This window comes from Phyllosticta citribraziliensis (genome assembly GCF_038025025.1).
Source record: "Phyllosticta citribraziliensis strain CPC 17464 chromosome Unknown J3D65scaffold_14, whole genome shotgun sequence".
In the NCBI taxonomy this organism is placed as follows: domain Eukaryota; kingdom Fungi; phylum Ascomycota; class Dothideomycetes; order Botryosphaeriales; family Phyllostictaceae; genus Phyllosticta; species Phyllosticta citribraziliensis.
This window is the reverse complement of record NW_027117351.1, coordinates 678,577-697,242: the sequence shown is the minus strand read 5'-3', so window position 1 is coordinate 697,242 and position 18,666 is coordinate 678,577. Positions and strand designations below refer to the sequence as shown.

The 18,666-nt window shown below is 55.5% G+C and overlaps 7 protein-coding genes across 7 annotated transcripts; 3 read left to right on the top strand and 4 right to left on the bottom strand.

Moving 5' to 3' along the window:
- Window positions 1-21: 21 nt before the first annotated feature.
- On the top strand, window positions 22-2,003 carry J3D65DRAFT_154100 (uncharacterized protein). Its single transcript, XM_066794124.1, has 4 exons — window positions 22-670; window positions 725-899; window positions 984-1,922; window positions 1,975-2,003. Exons 1-3 carry the CDS (start codon window positions 106-108, stop codon window positions 1,684-1,686), a joined length of 1,443 nt encoding a protein of 480 aa, XP_066650612.1. The 5' UTR covers window positions 22-105; the 3' UTR covers window positions 1,687-1,922; window positions 1,975-2,003.
- Window positions 2,004-2,080: 77 nt separating this feature from the next.
- Window positions 2,081-2,931, top strand: J3D65DRAFT_153974 (uncharacterized protein). The gene has a single exon (XM_066794123.1). It carries the CDS (start codon window positions 2,269-2,271, stop codon window positions 2,869-2,871), a length of 603 nt encoding a protein of 200 aa, XP_066650611.1. The 5' UTR covers window positions 2,081-2,268; the 3' UTR covers window positions 2,872-2,931.
- Window positions 2,932-3,983: 1,052 nt separating this feature from the next.
- On the bottom strand, window positions 3,984-5,112 carry J3D65DRAFT_561214 (heme peroxidase; the record flags this gene model as incomplete). Its single annotated transcript, XM_066797509.1, has 3 exons — window positions 3,984-4,122; window positions 4,204-4,606; window positions 4,677-5,112. 3 exons carry the CDS (start codon window positions 5,110-5,112, stop codon window positions 3,984-3,986), a joined length of 978 nt encoding a protein of 325 aa, XP_066650610.1.
- An 889-nt stretch (window positions 5,113-6,001) lies between these two features.
- J3D65DRAFT_153969 (uncharacterized protein) lies at window positions 6,002-6,969 on the bottom strand. The gene is made up of 2 exons (XM_066794122.1): window positions 6,782-6,969; window positions 6,002-6,727 (listed from the first exon to the last, which is right to left on the bottom strand). Exon 2 carries the CDS (start codon window positions 6,700-6,702, stop codon window positions 6,181-6,183), a length of 522 nt encoding a protein of 173 aa, XP_066650609.1. The 5' UTR covers window positions 6,703-6,727; window positions 6,782-6,969; the 3' UTR covers window positions 6,002-6,180.
- A 1,237-nt stretch (window positions 6,970-8,206) lies between these two features.
- On the bottom strand, window positions 8,207-11,995 carry J3D65DRAFT_561218 (uncharacterized protein; the record flags this gene model as incomplete). The annotated part of the gene is made up of 4 exons (XM_066797510.1): window positions 8,207-9,059; window positions 9,113-10,702; window positions 10,752-11,345; window positions 11,409-11,995. 4 exons carry the CDS (start codon window positions 11,993-11,995, stop codon window positions 8,207-8,209), a joined length of 3,624 nt encoding a protein of 1,207 aa, XP_066650608.1.
- A 1,284-nt stretch (window positions 11,996-13,279) lies between these two features.
- On the bottom strand, window positions 13,280-14,293 carry J3D65DRAFT_641002 (mitochondrial F1F0 ATP synthase-like protein subunit Atp14). The gene is made up of 3 exons (XM_066801849.1): window positions 14,142-14,293; window positions 14,013-14,088; window positions 13,280-13,952 (listed from the first exon to the last, which is right to left on the bottom strand). Exons 1-3 carry the CDS (start codon window positions 14,166-14,168, stop codon window positions 13,681-13,683), a joined length of 375 nt encoding a protein of 124 aa, XP_066650607.1. The 5' UTR covers window positions 14,169-14,293; the 3' UTR covers window positions 13,280-13,680.
- Window positions 14,294-14,593: 300 nt separating this feature from the next.
- J3D65DRAFT_153959 (transcription initiation factor-like protein iib) lies at window positions 14,594-15,993 on the top strand. Its single transcript, XM_066794121.1, has one exon. The coding sequence runs from the start codon at window positions 14,809-14,811 to the stop codon at window positions 15,877-15,879; it is 1,071 nt and encodes a 356-aa protein (XP_066650606.1). The 5' UTR covers window positions 14,594-14,808; the 3' UTR covers window positions 15,880-15,993.
- Window positions 15,994-18,666: the final 2,673 nt, after the last annotated feature.

The window sequence follows — 18,666 nt, the reverse complement described above, 5'->3', positions numbered from 1 at the left end:
CTGAAACGTCGTAGGTAAGCTTGTCTCCCGTCGCTTGCTTGCCAAGACCAACCGCCCATCACCTCGACTCTGCGAACATGCTGCTGCTTTGAACCCGAAAACACCATGAGCGCCATGCAGTCAGTAGAGCCAAATGGGTTCGCAGACTCAGACACCAGGGCATGGACGTCCTCGGGGAAGCCACAGATGGCGTATCAATGCAAGGACCTGGACGACGTTATATCGGCCGTGCAGTACCAGATACAAACGACCGCCCAAGGCCTTATTCCAGAAGAAGTCGTGTGCCGCTTCCAGCTTCCATCGAGTGCAATTCTGGAGTATCCAGGAGTCAAGGCCGCTGAGAGGCCGAGCGTGGGCCAGGACGAGACACCCACTCCTCTGCGAGCTGCCGACGGCGGTCCCATAGACCCGGATCCGTGTCCTGGCTACTCAATTGCGGCTGCCCTGAGCAACTTTTATGATCAAAAGGAAAAGGGAAACTACCAAAAGGTCGTGGCAAAAGCCGTGGTTGGAGCAATCCAGTACGCCGACGGCTTCAGGTGGACCATCAGACGAACAAAAGATACGAGCACTAATGACGGGCTGCGCTTCAGCTACGCCTGTCGAGACTCGATTCAGAAATCAACTAGGCCGAGAAAGAAAGCAGGTAGTGAAGAAAACACCGGTACCGGTATGTCATTTTGACAAGTACGTGATTCGTCTCGAGATGCTGAACGTGAATCAGAACCGACCACTACCACCTTGGAGAAAGACTATTATGATTGCAAAGGAGGAATCAAGCTCATCTTTTCGATCAAGGACCTCTGTGTCGATGTCTTCTATCATCACGTTCCAGTCCATGACCATGCCAACCAGTTGGATAAACAGAGAAAACTGCAAAAGGAGGCCATGAAAGCCAAGTATGTCTACGACAGTCGCTTTGTCTGCGCTACCCTTTCTTGCATCATTTTGAAATAAGATCTCCGAAGCTTACAGAATTTCAGTGACTCACCCCCTGCGCCGCCGCCGAACGACGAGACCATTGCAGCCACTCACTCAATTTCGTATGGCTTTCCCCAACAGCCATCAGAGCCACCCAAGAAAAAGCGGGCAAGAAAGAAAAAAGACGAAGTCACGACCTCGCAGGCCAACGGCGGCGCATTTGCAGCCCCAGAAGACTCTAGTCTCGATGTGCTTGCCGACGTGGCCTATGCGAACACGTACGGCACCTATCCCTCCATGTTCGAGGAACAGCAATACGGACTATTTGCCGGCCAGTCCACGTCTAGTGGGGAGAGCTCAAAGACGAAGCGTCCACGGTCCACAGCCGGCTGTCTGACTTGTCGCGAGAAACGAATCAAATGCGACGAGCAACGGCCGACATGTGCCAACTGCCTCAAGTCCAGAGACACTCGGATCTGTGAATGGCCGAATGGATCCTCCAAAGAAAAATCAAAGGGTACGAAAAAGACCAAGGCCACAGCGCCGGCTACAACAACCAAATCCAAGGCCAAGGCTCCGAAGCAGCAGCCGCAGCAGAAGCAGCAACCAGCCAAGCTAACGAAGCAACGCGCAGGAACTGGATCCACAGCAGCCCCCGCGAAGAAGCGCAAATCAGGACCGGCGGAATCGTCCTCGACTGCGGCGGGACGAGCCAAGCCATCACCCACCAAGAAGTCGAAAAAGGCAAAGACGACGGCGTCTTGAGTACCAAGGGATGCAGCGCTCAACTCACTTTTCCGGCCAAACGAAACATTCCAATGCCCCGAACTTTAAGGAGCAGCGCCCTCTTCTATCGACGCCCGCCCAAGATTGAGTCGACTCATGAGGGTTATTCAGACGCTACTTCTTCGCATGCTTGCTTGTTTCTTTTGCGCGCCAGAGATGGAGGCAAACAAAGCAGCATGGATTAGACCCAATGCCTGTAAAAGGACATAGATAAGGTCCAGTATTGTCGAAAAGCAGTCTACGTCTCTCAAGCTGACGAGTCACCAGTGTTCATATGCTAAGCCAAAACAACTTGCTATCGAGAGCTTTGGTCGAGTCATACAGAAGCACAGAACCCCTGCGAAAAAAGACAATATGACCTCTGTGGACCGTCATCGATGGACATCAGATAGTCATTTTTACAAAAGCAAAGACTACAACACAATGGCCGACGAGCCTAAACACTAGAGCATTCTCAGTATGGTTTGAGCAGAATCCCGACCCTCTGGTGGTCTGGTTGTACGTGGGGGTCTACATGAATGGGCAAGATATTTTGTTGATGAGCACCATCAGAATCATGACATGCTTCAACATATTCCCAACCGATGCTGCTTTGGCTGCTGGCATGTAAAGGCGCGAATTCTCCCAGCTTCTCCAATGAAACGCCCTAGGCGTTCCAACCCACCTCCCTGTGCAAAACGCGTCGTGTCTCACGCTCCAGAAGCCCACGATTCCCAACATGGGGACCATCTCAGCATCGCGAACTCCTGCGCTCCCACCTGCCGGCATGTGGAAACCGCGTCACTAGTTCGAGTCGCCCGCCCTGTTCTGCACCCGTCTCGCATGAGCTCCTATCGCCTGCTTCATGGTACGCGCCAACACATAAGCCTCAGCCACATTCGCAACGTCATGATCATGATCAGCCGGTCGAGTATCTCACCGACTGCCGATGGCGGCGTCTATTGGCGATTGCTGGTGCATATGCGTCTCCATCGGTTGTTCTCCCGCGCGTCTGAGACTTGGGCAGGTTGGACGAGAGGACATGTCAGCCGTTGCCATCGATACCTCGTCGTTGGCGGCGTTGTTCTGTATGTAGCCAGCCAGCCAGTCGCCTCGTCGGCAATACTCATCTCTCTAGCTAGGCTTGATTTGACGTCCGTCTCCTCACTCCCTCTCCTATCTTGATGATCTGGGGATGCATCTCGTCTCGATACACGCTCCACACAGCACAGTACGTCGCTCGCCAGGCTCCGTACCCCGCTCACCCACTGCTCACCCTGTGCCCCCCTCGTGCGGTCTGCAGGATCAAACAGCACCGCAGATGCAACAGGTAGGTGGTGAGCGGCTCTTGTCTCGGCACGGCTGCGACGCGACGCGACGCGACGCGACGCGAAGCAACGTGCAAAACGCATTGTCTGCGCGATGGGTGCCGGCCGGATCTGCATCCGACCGACTGTCATTCTCTCTCTGATCTACCCCAGCACCGCCGTTCGCAGACACTTGCGCTGATCCCGTCATGTATTTCCCTCCCTCTCCTAGTAAACGCATCTAGACGCGACAAACACAGTCTACATCACCACGCCCGTCATCCAGAGACTCTGCATTGAATAGGGTGCCCCGCTTCTGACGTGCTCTTCTGCCCCTTGCCGCTTTTGGCGTGCTGTCCCTGTCGTTTGTCTCTGTTGGCTGACGTCATCCATCACAAAGCGAGGGTGTCAGTGTGAGATGAGAGTTTGGAATAAGGCGGCGTCGGCCGAAGGGGGCTGTGGGGAGACTGGAGACTATGCGTATGCTTTGGAAAAGATGGGGACTGCTTGTTTGCTTGGCCAACGTGGCAAGTGAACGGTAATGGTCTGCATGGAACAAGGGGGGGTAGGTGGCCATTCTGATGGGCAAAGCGCGAACGTGAATTCCAGTCCACGCGAGTGGAGAGAAAATAGAAAGGCAATATTCAATCTGTACTTTGGAATTGCGGACTCGATGTCTATTTACGGTGTATCCGGGTCTACTTCTGGACCAAATATACTTCGCCGAACGCCAAACCGCTGCTGCCACGAGCGAACGTACAACCTCTGGATGTGTGGGCCTCCTGCTCTATGCCTCTCCATCTTAAAACCAAAGGCAAAAAAAGTGTTTGAAGAAAAGAACATGAGAGAATGAAGGGAAAAGCTACACCTCTTCTGTGAACGTCGTCAATCTAGGAAACTAGGGAGGGAGGCAGGCCATGGCAAAAAAGTCAAGAAAGATGCCAATGGATAACTTCCAACAGCCCCTGGCGTCGGCGCCTCCTCTGTTCACTATTCCTCCACCGAGTCCCGCACGCGGTCCGCCAGCGGCGCGGCCCTGATGCTGATGCCCCGGCTGGCAGACTTGATGACCGAGGTGCAGTCGACGAGATTCTGCCCGCCGTTGCCAATGGTCGTCATTTTATTCATACTGCAAAGCCGTCAGCACACCGAACTCCACCACCAAGTGACTTGAGCCTCTCGGGGAGTCAAAAAGGGCGGAAAGACATACGCCGGCACAAACGCCGCAGCCCACGTCGCCATACTCTGAAAGCGCTGAAAAGCGCCGCTCGTCCTGTCGTCCTGGCTGATGCGCACGTCCGAGTCGAGCGAGACGGGCGCCGAGCCGTCCAGCGTCTGGCTGTAGAACTTGGTGTCCCACGAGCCGGGCGTCGAGTCGAGCGGGCTGCCGGCCTTCTTGGGCACCGCGAAGCGCTGCTTGGCCGCCGTGTGCGCGCCCACCAGCGCCGCCATGTCCGTCGCGCTGAAGCCCTTGGCCGCGAACTGCGACAGCAGCTTGCTCACGCTGGATTTCGGCGACGGGATTTGGCCTTCGGGGGCCGGCTTGGAGCTGTCTTTGCGGCCGACGAGGGCGTTGATTTTGGGCCCGCCGGGGCAGGCTGATATGCCGGACGCTGGAAGGTGAGAATTGGTAAGCGGTATTGTTCAAATTGAATGCTTTGTGGAAGGGGGCTGGCAGCGTACCTGCGGCAAAGGCAATCATGTCCGCCGTGCCGACGTTGTATTGCTGAGCCCAGTCTCCAACCTTGACTGCAATATCTTCCAACCCCCTGTTCTCTGACCGCGTGTACTCGTTGGCGAGAATGATGGAGCCATCACAGCCGGCGCCGGAGATGCAGTCGTGGAAGGCCAAACGGATAGCAGCCCGCGCATCGTCATTGCACTGCCCGCCAGAGACAAAGGCGTCCCGAAGGTCCGATGCTACCTGTGACCAGATCTTGGGACAGGTGTTTTTCCTGGCCGAGGCTTGTCTCGCGAAGAGATTGTGGGCGGCATCTTTGACGCTCGAAACGGCCGCGTCGGTACCTCGTTTGATGTTGGAGGAGACGTCGTTGAAGGAAAGGGCCTGAACAGCGCCAGTGACCAGAAGACAGAATAGAGGGCCTTGGGATAGACGCATTATGGAGAAGCGCACGCGGAAAAAGCAGAACAAGGAGACAACACAACAGACAAGAGGGTATATACGCTGAGACACAACTGGACGAAGAAGAGCAACAGAAATATGAAGAGCACTACCAAGTAACACGACGACCATTTTGTCCACCATGGCGGTGGCGAGGCACTTTATAGTCGGCAATCCGCGCGCACGAGCTGTAAGACTGCTCCGTTTCTCAGTTGCACACCACCACCACCACCAGTCACCAAAAAAAGATTGCTAGTCTCGGTGGAGACGGGTCCTTCTTGGTCCGGACGTGAGATGCTAGCCTGGTTCGAGACGGCCGGCGTGCCTGTGGTCCGAGCGACGATCCCGCATGATGTGACATGAGGGAAGTAGCAGCAGCAGAGCGGCGCCACAGCCGTCCGGAGATACTCGACGGGAGCTGTCCTCGCTGGCGGGCCGGAAACCGAGTGCGAGGACCAACCAGGCGCTCTGTGATGACCGGCATGGGATTCAGATTCGCATGTCGTTGTTTCCGTGCCTTGCCCCAAACACGCAGTCATGATGCCGAACATCTGTGCCTTCGACCAATCGCGGAGACTGAGAATGCTGCCTCCGACAGGTCAGCGCGTTTGGTCTCTCTCTTGCAGCCTTCTGATCTCGGCGTCAGCGTTGGCTTGTTACCCCAAGCCATTTGGCCTCTTGGTCTCGGCTTCGTCTGGAGGTCGTGAGTGTAGGTCCAACGTACGAGCCTGCACCAGCTTGGTGTATTGACTTTCCCGCCCTGTCAATGGCACAATTATGGTCGACTTATTTCCGTGAGACGCTATATTCCTCAACATGCTTTGATCCGTGTCCATTTGGCAGGAATAGGCGACTCGTGCGTACAGTTCAGCTCCCGGGTTGGACATTCTAAATCTGGGTCGGTGTTCTGCTGCAAAAAATGCTTGTTGCCGTGAAGCATATTCCAAAGCTTTGCTAATAGCACAGCCTGTAGCCTGTGTGCCTCTGCATGTTCTCACACAGGTAGTCGTTATGCGCAGGGCTGAGCCTCAACCGACGATTTACAGCGGCTGCCTTGGGCTAAAGTTATCTGCAGCATGCCATCATCCATTGTGCAATGTGCAATCGCCAGAAGACAGTGATGCCCACCGGCAGGCTGCAGAGCAGGCAGACAGTCGAAACCCGCCAGAACAGTTCGCCGCACGCGAGAGCGACTGCGCAGACAAGTCTAGCGTCTCTGGGTGTGCTAACGCGGGACCGGCGCATTCCTGGGCCGCTAAGCTGGACCGGCCGCCTCGCACCCAGGCAAATTGCAGTGATATGGCAGGCTGGGTGGGTGGTTTGGTCCCTGAACATGGCACAGGCAGGCAGCTGACCCCCTCCCCCAGGAACGCTCCACGCCCAGTGCCGGTTTATTGCTGCTCTTGGCAGGGATGTGCCGGTTTCTTTGGTTCTGCGCGGGCTGAGGGGATGACGGGTTGGTGTTGACAGCACGGCCAATATTGGGCTTGGAAACGCGCTTCGTATTGCTGCTCCATCCAGACTTGTTCCTTTTTCTGCATTGATCAGGTTTTCGCCGCTCCTTCCGTGCTGACGCGGGGCATGCATTGTAGATTCAAGACGCGTGGTTGAGCTACAAAACAGTCAGCGCATTCAACACGATAAGAGACAAACGCGTATAAGATACGAAGAGTCGGCCGAAGAAGCGTGCAATAGCAGGAAATTGGTGTTTAACACCGGTAGCGGCCGGCACCGCGATATTCAGAAATAGATGTCCTTGACTAAAGCTCGCCGTGAAGGTTGACATGACAGAAAGGCGATGGAAGGACGCAAAGAGCTTGAGGTTCAACACCGTGGCGTTTTGGGTGCTTGGCAGGCTGCGTCGACTTGCTAGCCAGGCCATACCAGCGCGCAGGCTTGTGTCGCGGAGACCCGGCTCTTCCCCAGTTCGTGCCCGACCTCCCAACACCACGCTTGAACACTCGTACTCGCGACGATTAGCTGCATCGAGCTCCGCTAGGCTGCACGAAGGATGATCTCTTGCCATCTCAGACTCCTGATCATTTCTCCCAGATCTCGTAGTTGATGATCAGCCGCAAACTTTGGTCGGTTTTGTTGCCAAATTAAACCCGGGTTTCATGGCAGCTATTTTCTGCTCAAAAGCTCGCAGTCTCGCGCTGTTCGTATCTTTTCCCAGCCGGTCGCGCGGCTGATGAAGCGTCGACGCTTTGCTCTGAAACTTTTTAGCGTTTATCTTGTCGCACCTCCTTCTCTTGTGGGGGGTTGACGAAGGCCACGATCCGGCGAGAACCCGCGTTGGAGTCGAGCTGAACTGGTCCGTCCAGGCATCTGCCCTGGTCTCGGCCCGGGCCATGGGTATGCCAGACCTTCAGATTCCGGGGAATCCAAGGTGAAAGTTTCAAAGCCCCCCGGTGTTGATCTGCACTCAAAACACGAAGCAGCTTGCGCACGTCATCAGGTCAACCTTGTCGACCGCAAAATCTGTCGTCAGATGGAGCCAAATTGAAGCTTCGATTCTGGTGCCGCTGTTTGAAGCAGCGCTCTCCCTCTACCTTGACAGGAGTGGGCTGGAGAATGGTTTTACAGACAACAGACAGACATGGGGCAAAGGGCGTTAAGGTATGAAACAGTTCTCGGCCGTGTATACAATAACTCCTGATCTGTCCTCAGTAAACTTGGATAAAAATGCAGTGTACTTGTTGCGATGCACTAGCAAGGAAAGACAAACAAAACAAAACGGAGCCGCCCATGCAATGCGAATTACGTGCTCCAGAATGTCCCAGAAAAACAGAAAATCTGAGCAAAAGGAACCGAACGGAACAACTGGATGTGAAGATTCAGCTGATGACGCCGCGAAACTCACATGAATCGCTGAAGACAGATCCACCTTGGCATCCAGTGCAGAGAAATGGCATCCACAGCCACATAAAAGACCTCATCGACCCCGATTCCATAGCAATCTCACTTTCAAGTGATGTTCATCCACATTTTAGACATGAGTCGTTTTAGGCTGCAAAAAGTGGCGGTGTAATCAGAGCACGTGAACTTTTCGTGTCCGGAACTTGTCCCAGGGACTCGGATGGAGCGGAACTCAGCCTGGCCTGCGGAATACCTCGACTCCCAGCGTAGGTGTCTCGACAAGTTTGTTGCTTGGTACACCTTCATCCTTCCTGCGTTGAAAGAAGCTTTGGCATTCTCCAACCACGATGGCCCACTCGCCGAGCGCACGACCTGCATATTTGCTCGATATAACCGCTTCCCCTTCTGGCTTCACGCTCGGAATCGATTTATGGGCCAGCGCCTCCTCCTCGGTACGCTGCGAGAGAAGGAAGTTGTGCGCCGCTGGAGGCAGGCGAGGAGGGAAAAGTCGCATCGGCCCAGGAGAGGCAAAACGTTTGTCATTGACCCACTCGAGCGAAAATCGGAAGCAGTAACTGCGGTGAGGCGGCACATTCGGCGTGTTGCTTTTCTTTCCAGATGGCGGGGAGGTGGAGTCCGATTCTGTTTTTGGGTCCTCCTTCTTGCGGGAAGAAGGGTCCGGGCTACGAGATTTCGAACGACCCTGGCCTGGCACACGGAGAAGGGAGCGTAGTAGGCCCCAACGTGGCTTCTTTCCAGTTTCTTCAGATTCGACGTCGGAAGAATCCGAAGCTGCAGACAAGGAAGACGTTGGACGCAGCGTCGTCTCGTTTATCTGGGCTTCCAGGGCATTGCTTGCTTGATTGCGCGGCATGTTGGAGACGATGCCATCAAAGGAAAGAAAAGGCCCGTTTGCGGGAGACAGTGGTGCATCGTGGCGAATTATAAGAAGCCGTCTGCCTGGTGCCGGGTTGCATGGCGTCGTCGAAGGAAGCGTCTCGTCCCTCGACTGGGCATTTTCCGAAAGAAAGATGTAGTGGGCCCAGACGGATTGCAACCTCTCTTCTAGCATACTGAAAATTTTGCTAAATCAGACGTTAGCTTTCGTCTCATCCAAATTCAGCAATCCGTCACTTACAATTCAGCCTCTGTTGGCTCGCCACCGTCAAACCTGGCTATGCGCCAGCAGAGGAGGCGCATGTAATACGCCCTCAACATGGGACACCAGTGGTTGAATCTGCTTTCGAAAAAATCGGGCTGCAGGAGGAATTCCTGGCAAAGCTGCAACTTGCGGTCCTGATCCTCGACAATCGTGGCCCATAGGCTGTACAAGAACGAGAGAAGGCGAATCTCCGTGGTGGTGTTGTGGCTTTGAGTCATGCGTTTGTACACTGAAATCCAAAAACCCCAATCCAAGACTGATTTGTCCTCGGGGCGAGTGCGCTCATAGCGGAGAAGAATGTTGAGCGCTTCTTCGAGGAAATCGCATAGGGTATAAGACGCGTTGTGATCGAACATGGAAACCCGACGCGCTGACGCCTGAAGGAGACTGCTAAAAGCCTCTGCAAATATATGAGGTGCCGAGGCTAGATGAGAGCTCCCGAGTGACAGAAAGTCGCGCAGGAGCATAATTAATCGGTTTTCGGCCATTAGTCTCACGGCGTTGGCTGGCGGAATGGGCAAAGCTGACGCGGCAGCATCCGGCCCATCGGCCAAAACATCGTCAAATGTGATGGAAGAGGCGATGTGCATTTCTTCATCTTTTTGCCCGGACATGGCCGCGTGTCGGTGGAGTGTTTCGTCCAGGTTTGTCAAGATTTGAGCGTGGACCATGATTAATCCGGGAGCGCAGAGTCTTTCAGCAGCTGTCGTGTCTGGAGGAAGAAAGTCTGTAACAAGGATGTGAAAGTATTTGGAAAAGACATAAAATAGGTCGCTTTCCGTCCCGGACCACCTCTTCACCCACGAACCATACCAAGGGAGCGAGGAGGTCCCCAGTGGAAAAGGTGCTGGCTTGCGCAGGCCACGGAAGGTTTTGTGCAAATTAGTAAAGCCCAGACCGTAAAGATTGGGCGGAAACGCTGGAAGAATGCGGCTGGAAACCTGGTCAAGTTTCGATCTGTCCGACACTTTGGATTCAAACATGACGCGGCGCATGGCGTCGAGAGAGGGGGACCATAAACGAACGAGTATGTCGGCCATGCCGGGGACGAAAAAGAAGGCGTAGGCGCACGTCTTGCCGCTGAAGGTCACGAGAGTTGCTGGCGCATTGCGAAGAGACATTTTGTCCACAGCAAATGCCATCTGCGCCGTCAGATTCTGTATGAAGGTGTTGCGGACGTTGTGATGCACGGATTCCATGAGAAAGTCCGAGTCACCAGAAGATGCCACGGACGAAGAAGACCGAGACCGGGCTGGATCAAGCCCAGCCTGCTTTTCCGCAAGACGGCAAAAGGGGGACGGGTGCGACCTCCATTCTGGCCTCTCCATGATGCCGATGATGGCCTCTAGGATATGGGGCCTGTCGGACCCCGATATCGACTGATTGTTCTTGCCATTGATCATCTCCAGGAGCCCAGTCCACCATTTGTTCAATATATTAGTGCGCCGGTCCAAATCTTCCGGACGAAGGCGAAGAGTGGAGGGATGGTTCGCATAGGTGCGGAGAAAGGGGAAAAGGCACTGTCTAACCACATTGGCCTTGAGCGCAATCGATTTCGACGAGAATCTGTTCAATCAGCATCCGGAAAGCTTTTGGCACCTTGGAGAGCACTCACTTTTGAAAGTCACCATCAAGGGTCCGGAATTGACCCCAAAGCTCGTCTTTCTTTTTCGGTGTGTCTAACGAAAAGGTCTTGAGCTTGTCTGAAGAAATTTTGTGTCGTGGAACGGGCGGAATGGATTCGGACGAGGGAGGTGATCGGAGTAGTGACGGGAGCCTGTCAGTGGAAAAGGACTGTCCGAGTTGGGGAGAGCTAGGCATGGATTTGGCAGGGCTCGTAGGATTCGGTCGATTAGACGATTTGCTCGCCGCGGGCACTTGGGGCACGGGCGGGACGCCTTCATCCTGGACCGTCTGTAATGGCGGGAGTGGCGTATCCGGCCCTTTTTTAGGCTTTTTGGTCAGAACATTACCCTTCTTCACCGTCTTTAAGCGCTCTTCTTCGGGATTAGGTTGGTCTGACGTCTTGCGCAGAATCGACAGCCGTCTTGACGTGCGGTTGCTAGGGCGATCTTCCTCTGTTATGGGGGGTTCAGCTTCTTTCCCAACGGCGGACTTTCGACGGGCCGGCTTGGGAGACGAGCGATCCTCTGGCGGACCTTCTGACTCTTTGCGGAGGATTGATTTTCTTCGGGGGGCACTGATGATGCTGCGACGGCGTTCGGGAGAAGGTCTGGGGCTGCCATCTGTTTCTTCAACCTTGCTTGGTGACGGCTCGTTTGATCGCGACGGAACCCAGGACTTGCGCTTGTGAGCAGATGGCCGTTTGGACTTTGAACTGTCGTGTTGTTCCACTTGTTGAGGCTTAGATACCTTCTTCGCCTCCGAATCTCTACCCCTTTCGGATCCCCTTGTCTTGTCCTCCTTGTGTTGGTCACGCTCGGCCTGTGACACGGGCGCTGCTCGAGGTTCCCTCGAAGTCGTGGACAAGAGCCTAGAAAGCCTAATCCGCGCAGGTTGCTGCAGTGGAGGCTCTGGTTTCGAAGGAGGAGACGTAGGAAGGTTGCTGGGCTCGTTTTCCGGCGTGGAGCCTCCGGACGACGAGTACGGCGAGTCCTCATCTCTGGAAGATCTCAATTCCGCCTCTGAAATTTTGCCTTTGAGCTCCACGACGGGTTGCTCCTCGTAGTCCAAATCCTTTACGGGAGGAAAGTAGGTGTAGCTGGCGGAACGAGGGAGGTGGACGGCTTCGGGGGCGCGAGGGTCTTGGGCGAGGTTGTGGGCGGCTCCGGCGTCTGATATGCTCCTCTCTCTCCCAATGACGGTCGGGGCAGAGGAGCTGCCAACTTCGGTGGCCATGGCGGCGGGAGCAATCAATGCCTGTTGGATGGGGAATGCTCCGCTAGGAATGGGGGTGCGGTTCGGCGGCAGGGTAAGACGTCACAGGGAAACTAGCTCCGACTCCCCATTATCTCTCCCGAGGACGAACAGACGAAAAAAGCGAAGGTGGGCGCGCCAGGACAGACACGAGATGAGGTTGCGAAGGCGACAGCGTCGGACGGGTTGCAGGGGTTTGGCGGACGGGTTTCAGAGGTCCGGAGCGGGTTGGGTGCAGACGGCGGGAGGTTTGGAACAGCAACCGAGCCTGGGCGGCGGTGGAGGGAGCGAGAGGGCGAGAGGGCGAGAGAGCGAGCGAACGGGCGGACGAGTGGACAGAAGGGAAGAGAGGAGCGAGGGAGAGTCGGTACGGGCGTGGGGACGAAATAGCAGCTTGCGCAAGCTGACGTGCAGTGCGGCCGATATCAGCTGGGGGGGGCGGAGCTCTCAGGCGACGGTGCGGCAGTGGGTCCTTTGTTATTGTCGAGGGGGCGGAAGGGGAGGGCAGAGATGAGGGGGGTACGAGGAGAAGCTGAGCGGACAGGACGGGTCTCGAGGTCGCGAGAGGGGAAACGAGCGTGTAGGTGGTCTTGCGGAGGTCGGGTCGGGTGCAGCAGACAGGTGGAGGGACGTGTGGTGTGGTAGGTACAGACGAGCGACCTCAGCAAGGCGAGAGCGATATGACAACAGAGAGTAGGAGAAGGGGAGGAGAAGAGTAATGTCAGAGAGCGAGTCCAACGCAGAGCAGCGCAGCGCAGCGCAGCGCAGCGCAGCGCACAGCACAAGCAAGCAAGCAAGCAAGCAAGCAAGCAAGCAACTGAACCAAGACAAGTCGAGCGCATGGCATGCCATGTCGAAGGGCATGGAACATGGAAACGGGCAACTAGACCGACGGAACCGCCAGCCGCCGAGCTCCATCAGTCACCTCACTACCTGGTAGGTCACTAACTGTCCGTCTGCCGCGCCGCGTCTTGTCTTGGGCTACTGTACATTACATGTATAGCTACATGTGCTAACGCCATGTGGCCCGCCGTCTCGTCTCGTCGCGTTGCGTCGTGTCTTGTCCCTCTCTCCGCCCTGTCTCGCCCTCCTCTTCCCTCCATGTCTCCCGTCGGTCAATGCTGACGGCCAAGCCTCCCCTTCGAGACAACAACATGGCATCTCGTCTAGCAAGCCCCAGAGCCCTGTGTGACCAGAGTGCCAGCCTGCCATGTCATTTCCGTCGCCGCCGCCGCCGCTGCTGCTGCTGCCACCCCTTGCCCCCTGCCCCCGTTCCATAAAGCAAACCCCTCTCATCATCAAAGCCGTGTACATCATCCGCTTGGGACTTTGCAATCCGACCTTGGGCACTCAAACCGATGCAAACGACGTGTGGCTCACGGTGTAAACGCCCCAATCATGCATCCATTGCTTGCTGCAAACCGCAAAAATTGCTCGCACACAACACATGACCTAAAACTATCTCTCCTCCTCTCACACCAACGTGCACTCTGACGTCGGCCCGTGCCGTCCACAGGATTCTTGTAGGAAGCATAGAAGCTCCATCGTCTAGCTAACCTGCCCTGACCTGGCGCTGGAGAGTCTCTTGGTCTGACGGCCCGCCCCAATCACGCAGCAAGTCGTCCAGAACGATGTTGCCCGCCCGTTTCCGTTTCCTGTCCGACCCTCTAGTGGTGGGCGGCAGCCGGCTCCTCCTCCTCCTCCTCCTCAAACCAGTCCTGCTCGACCGGGGCAGCCTCGCCCGAGGATGCCTGGCCCTCAACCTCGACCTGCTGCGTCTCGTACGCCTTCAACTCGTTCGCGAGGTCCGTCTCCTCGGGCGACTTGGGCGCGGCGGGAATGGAAAACTTCTGGACGTGGCCCTCGGCGTCCTGGGGCTTGACGGGCGTGGGCTTGTAGTTCTTGAGCTCGCGCAGGTACATGTCCTGGACGAGGTCGGCTGCAATTGATTAATCATTGGGTCGTTTGCAATGCGCTGGAGGCTAGCCATGTGATGTACCTTGACGGACGGCCGTGGGAGTCAACAAGGTACGGCGCGCGCTGACGTTGACGGCGACACGGCCGAGGGAACGGCTCTGCAAGCAGCTGTCAGTTGATGCCATCACAATTCGACAGATTGCCATCTCACCGAGGCCCGGATTGTCTGAGCAAGCATGATGACGTGGGGGTGGTGATGCTTCTCGAGGTGCAGGGTCTCCTTCGCTGCCGTGGGTAGTGAGGTGAACGAAGTTGCGAGTTTGAGCCGCAAGCCCGCAACAGCACGGACCCGAGAACCGAAGCTGAAGCGCGCTGCCTTGGCTTCGGTTGGACCGCCGGTACCGACCTCAACCTGACGCTCCGAAACCGCAGGGGTGCTCTGTTTGCCAACACAAAGTCCAACTCTGGTTGTCGTTATGACTGGAAGCAATTGTTTGGTCAAGACGCCTAGGCTCATGCTCCTCAACCACTCGCTTTGTGGTCGTAATGGAAAGTTGGGCGGTTCCAAGTCACGTGAATCCAGCCTTACCGTCCGCTGACTCAGCCGCGCCGTCGACAGCGCTTCTCTTCAGCGCCAGGCACCGTCCCATCTCTTTGTCCCTTACCCTCTTCACCACCCTCCACTGACCACCTCCACCCGGTGCTCAACGCCTCCAACCTTCCCGCTACTGCTCGACACTTGTTGTCAGCCACGCTCTTTACGCTTCTGCTCTCCTCGAGTCGCCGCCGACCTCCAGCGAAAGCCTCTCACGACTCTTCGTACCAGCACCGGTACTCTCAGCCTACCCTCAAATCCGCTTCTCAACACCCTCTTCGAAATGGCTCTCTCCCCCGGTGAGGTGCGCCAGGCTCCCATCGCAAGCGCACACGACGACGAGTATGTCGACAACTTCAACATTCACCTCATCTGCCCGGACTGCAAAGAAACGCCTCCCAATCTCATCGAAGAGTTCTCCAACGGCGACACCGTCTGCGGATCCTGCGGCCTCGTGCTTTCGGCCCGCGTCGTCGACACTCGCTCAGAATGGCGCACTTTTTCCAACGACGATCAAAACGGCGACGACCCCTCCCGTGTCGGTGACGCTGCAAACCCGCTCTTGAACGGCTCCCAGCTGCAAACCAACATCTCCTTCAACGACGGCGGCCTCCGCAGCCGCGAGCTCAACCGCGCCCAGAGCAAAACCAACGCCGACAAGAGCAACAAATCCCTCATGTCAGCCTACAAGCTCATCGGACAATGGACCGATCGCTGGCAATTGAGCGGCGACGTCGCCGACACCGCCAAACACATGTTCAAGATGACGGACGACGCCAAGATTTTCAAGGGCAAGCAACTCGAACACGTCGTCGCCGGCTGCCTATTCCTAGCATGTCGCCAAACCTCCAAGGTCCGATCGTTCCGCGAACTGCAAGAGTTGACGGGCGTCTCCAAGAAGGAAATCGGCCGCATCTTCAAGCTACTGGACCAGTTCTTCAACAAGCAAAACAAGCAGGGCACGCGCATGACCTCTGGAGGCATGGTCATGGCCGGAGACACCTATCAACACAAGGAGGCGACTTCACCCCCGGAACTCTGCGCTCGTTTCTCCAGCATCCTCGGTTTCGACACTCGCGAGCAGATGTTGGCGCAGAAACTTGCGGAGGAAATGGTCAGGAACGGTTGCTTGGCAGGCCGCTCGCCTTTGTCCGCTTGCGCTGCTTGCATCTACATGATCAGCCACTTGATCGGAAAGCCCAAGACCCCAAAGGAGATCGCCCCCGTAGCTGGCGTCAGCGACGGAACCATCCGCACCGCCTACAAGCTTCTCTACGGCGACAAGGACAAGCTCCTCGATCCCGAATGGGTCAAGGCCAAGGGACTCTTGGTCGACAAGCTTCCCACAGCCTAAGCGTCCTGGACTCTGGACAACTCAACCAATCCAACTCGACATCCACCCACTCTACCGACTCCCGCCAAAAATCACAAACTGCCTCGGTCGAAACCTTTGCAAATAGCACCACGAAAAAGATACCCGGGACTCTGTCGATCACATCGAACGAAAAGCCCCACACCGGAACTAAAAATAGTCTGAGATTTGTTTCCTTGAATTGAATTTGGCATAGCACGGCGCTCGGGATGGATGATATCTGCTTTTCGGGAGGGTCTTTTTTTTTTTTTTTTTCCCTAATAGACGGCCATTTCATTTTCCAATTACCCCAACAAGCAGTCCGTTGTTGCGGTTTGTCCAGCAATGGTCGATGCACACACTCAGCAGACCCCGCAGATTCATTTCGGGCTGCGCTGCTTCTGCTGTTTTGTCGTTCTGTCGTTCTCGTTCTCGTTTGGGAGGAAAGCAAGACTGCATGCATGATTTAGACGCGTTCTGAGGGCTACCAACGTACCTCTTCATTTTGGCTTGTTTGTTTCTCTGGCTTCAAATTTTTTTCTCGACAAACGGACATGCAGACTCCGCATCTTGTTAACAGGATGCCCCGTCCTCGGAGTGTCACCAAAAAACAAGTCTCTCAATCTTCGAAATTGAAGATCTACACCACCACCACAAATTGACCCTTTTGTCTTCTCGACCTTTTGTTTTCCGTCATGTTTACTTTTGTCGTCGATGGTTGTTGCATTTTTCTCCTGATAGAGACAGGCCGTCAGCCAGCCACGCGGCTACGGGAACGGCTGTGGCACATCACCGCTCGGTACGGTCCGATATAATGAATTGTGTTCCTTTACTTTCCTTTCCTGTCCGTCTTGCTATCTATGGCGCTTCTCTCTGCGTCGTGCGAATTGTCTGTCGTTCGTGGCATGACGGGTGCTTTCTGTATCTTCGGCGCCCCCCGCCTGCTGCGTATATGGGATCAGGTGGAGTTAAATCAAACAAAGCAAACAAAAATCAAATTGAGCCATGTTGGCGCAACACGTGCGGGTCTCGAGAGTGCTGTGCCGGTGCCTTCTGTGGTCGTGCTAAGCGCCGCCGCTGTGCCGCGAGGCTTCCTACGAGTAGGCAAGATGTTAATCCATACGTTTGCGCGGTCTTGACTGCAGTCTGCGCCTTGTCCAACGCATGTCTTCTGCTCGCGCCATCTGTTCATTCGGCAGATGAGTGAATCACCAGAATAGCCAGCGGCTGTGCTACATGCCCCTCTCTCTCTCCCTGAGTCCCCCTCCCCCTCCACATCTCTCGGCTCTCCACCCCCATCTCCACCTCCACCTCCACCTCCCTAACCACCGCCTATCAACCTGCACGCATCAATGATGGTCGTACAACAGAGCGCGCGTGCGCGCGTGCATAGAGCCAACCATTTCGTCGCATTTCGTCTCAGCCTTGCTTGCTTGCCATGCGCCGACAACGACGTGCATACCACTCCAGATTACCAGATGACCAGTCAACCAACCGCCGCCGCTGATCAAGCACGCAAGCTGGTACTCAGAGATTGGCAAAGCATAGCTTACATAGCATAGGTAGGTAGGTAGGTAGGTAGTGAGCCTTTGGCGTGGTGAGCCAGGGAGCCACGCGTCGAGGCCACTGCCACTGGGTGTGGGCGAGTGCGTGGAGTGGAGTGGTGTGGAGTGGAGCCTACACGCGCGTACGTGCATGCTTTGCTTTGCCATGGGTGCGTGCTCTGCGTGCATGATACGATAAGCAAGCAAGCAAGCCGGTAAGTCAAGACAAGACAAGATACATAAGATGTGGCGTCGTGTGTTTTACTTTAGAGTTGGTTGTTGCCTGATGTGATGTAATGCTACATATGTATGTAGACGCTGCCGCCGCCGGCGCTTGGAGAAGGCCGGAGGCTGAGTGAGCCAAGTACAGTACAGGTACATAGCAGCAGTACATGCATGTCTGTAGATGTAGATCGTCAAGGCCAACAACAAATCAAAGCGCCAATTGCCTACACGCCTGGCAGCAGACTACAAACAAGACAACCACACCCAAGTCCTATTAGGCTCATCATCACTGGCCAGGCAGCGAGCGTCATGCCTACGTACCAGGTAGACAGGGCAAAGCGCATATACGCGCCCGCAGCAGCTGACGAATGGCGACAAATAATAAGCTTAACGATTACAATACATTCATCCATCGATCCCCAGTTTAGCCTTTCTCATGCTGAGCTGAGCCAGCCCGGGCCCGCCAAGGCATGCCTGCATGCCACTATGCACGCAGCACGCGCTTTGAATGGTTGGTTGGGTAGGGGATTGCGGGCAACCGAATGGACGGACGGACGACTTCTATATACACAGGTGAGGGAGGGGAGAGAGATGTGAAAGTCGCACATGGCAAAGACGATTGAGTCTGTCGGATGATGAAAGAGGTCGTGGTGAGGAGCAGCAAGAGGAGGAAGGGTATCTCTGTACAAAGCGCGCACAAGAGCTGGGTGAGTGTGGAGAGGTGTCGCCCATTATGAGAAACGATTCAAGAGAGCAAAATCAAAAGAGGACTGAATTGGAGGAGAGTAGAGGAGAACGTCATCTCGTGATGGGAAACCAAGCCAGAAAGGGTTCGTGGTCGCCAATGCCAACTGCAGCAATACCCAAGGCCAATCTCTGCCCATCCATCCCAAGTCCGGATTGGGAGATGCTTCTGTCGGAGTAGGAAAGATTTTTTGGTTCGGTTTTCTTTTTTTCGCGGGAGTTTCTTTGGTTTCACCCAATGCAGCTGACCCGCGCCGTGTCGTGATGCAAATTCATG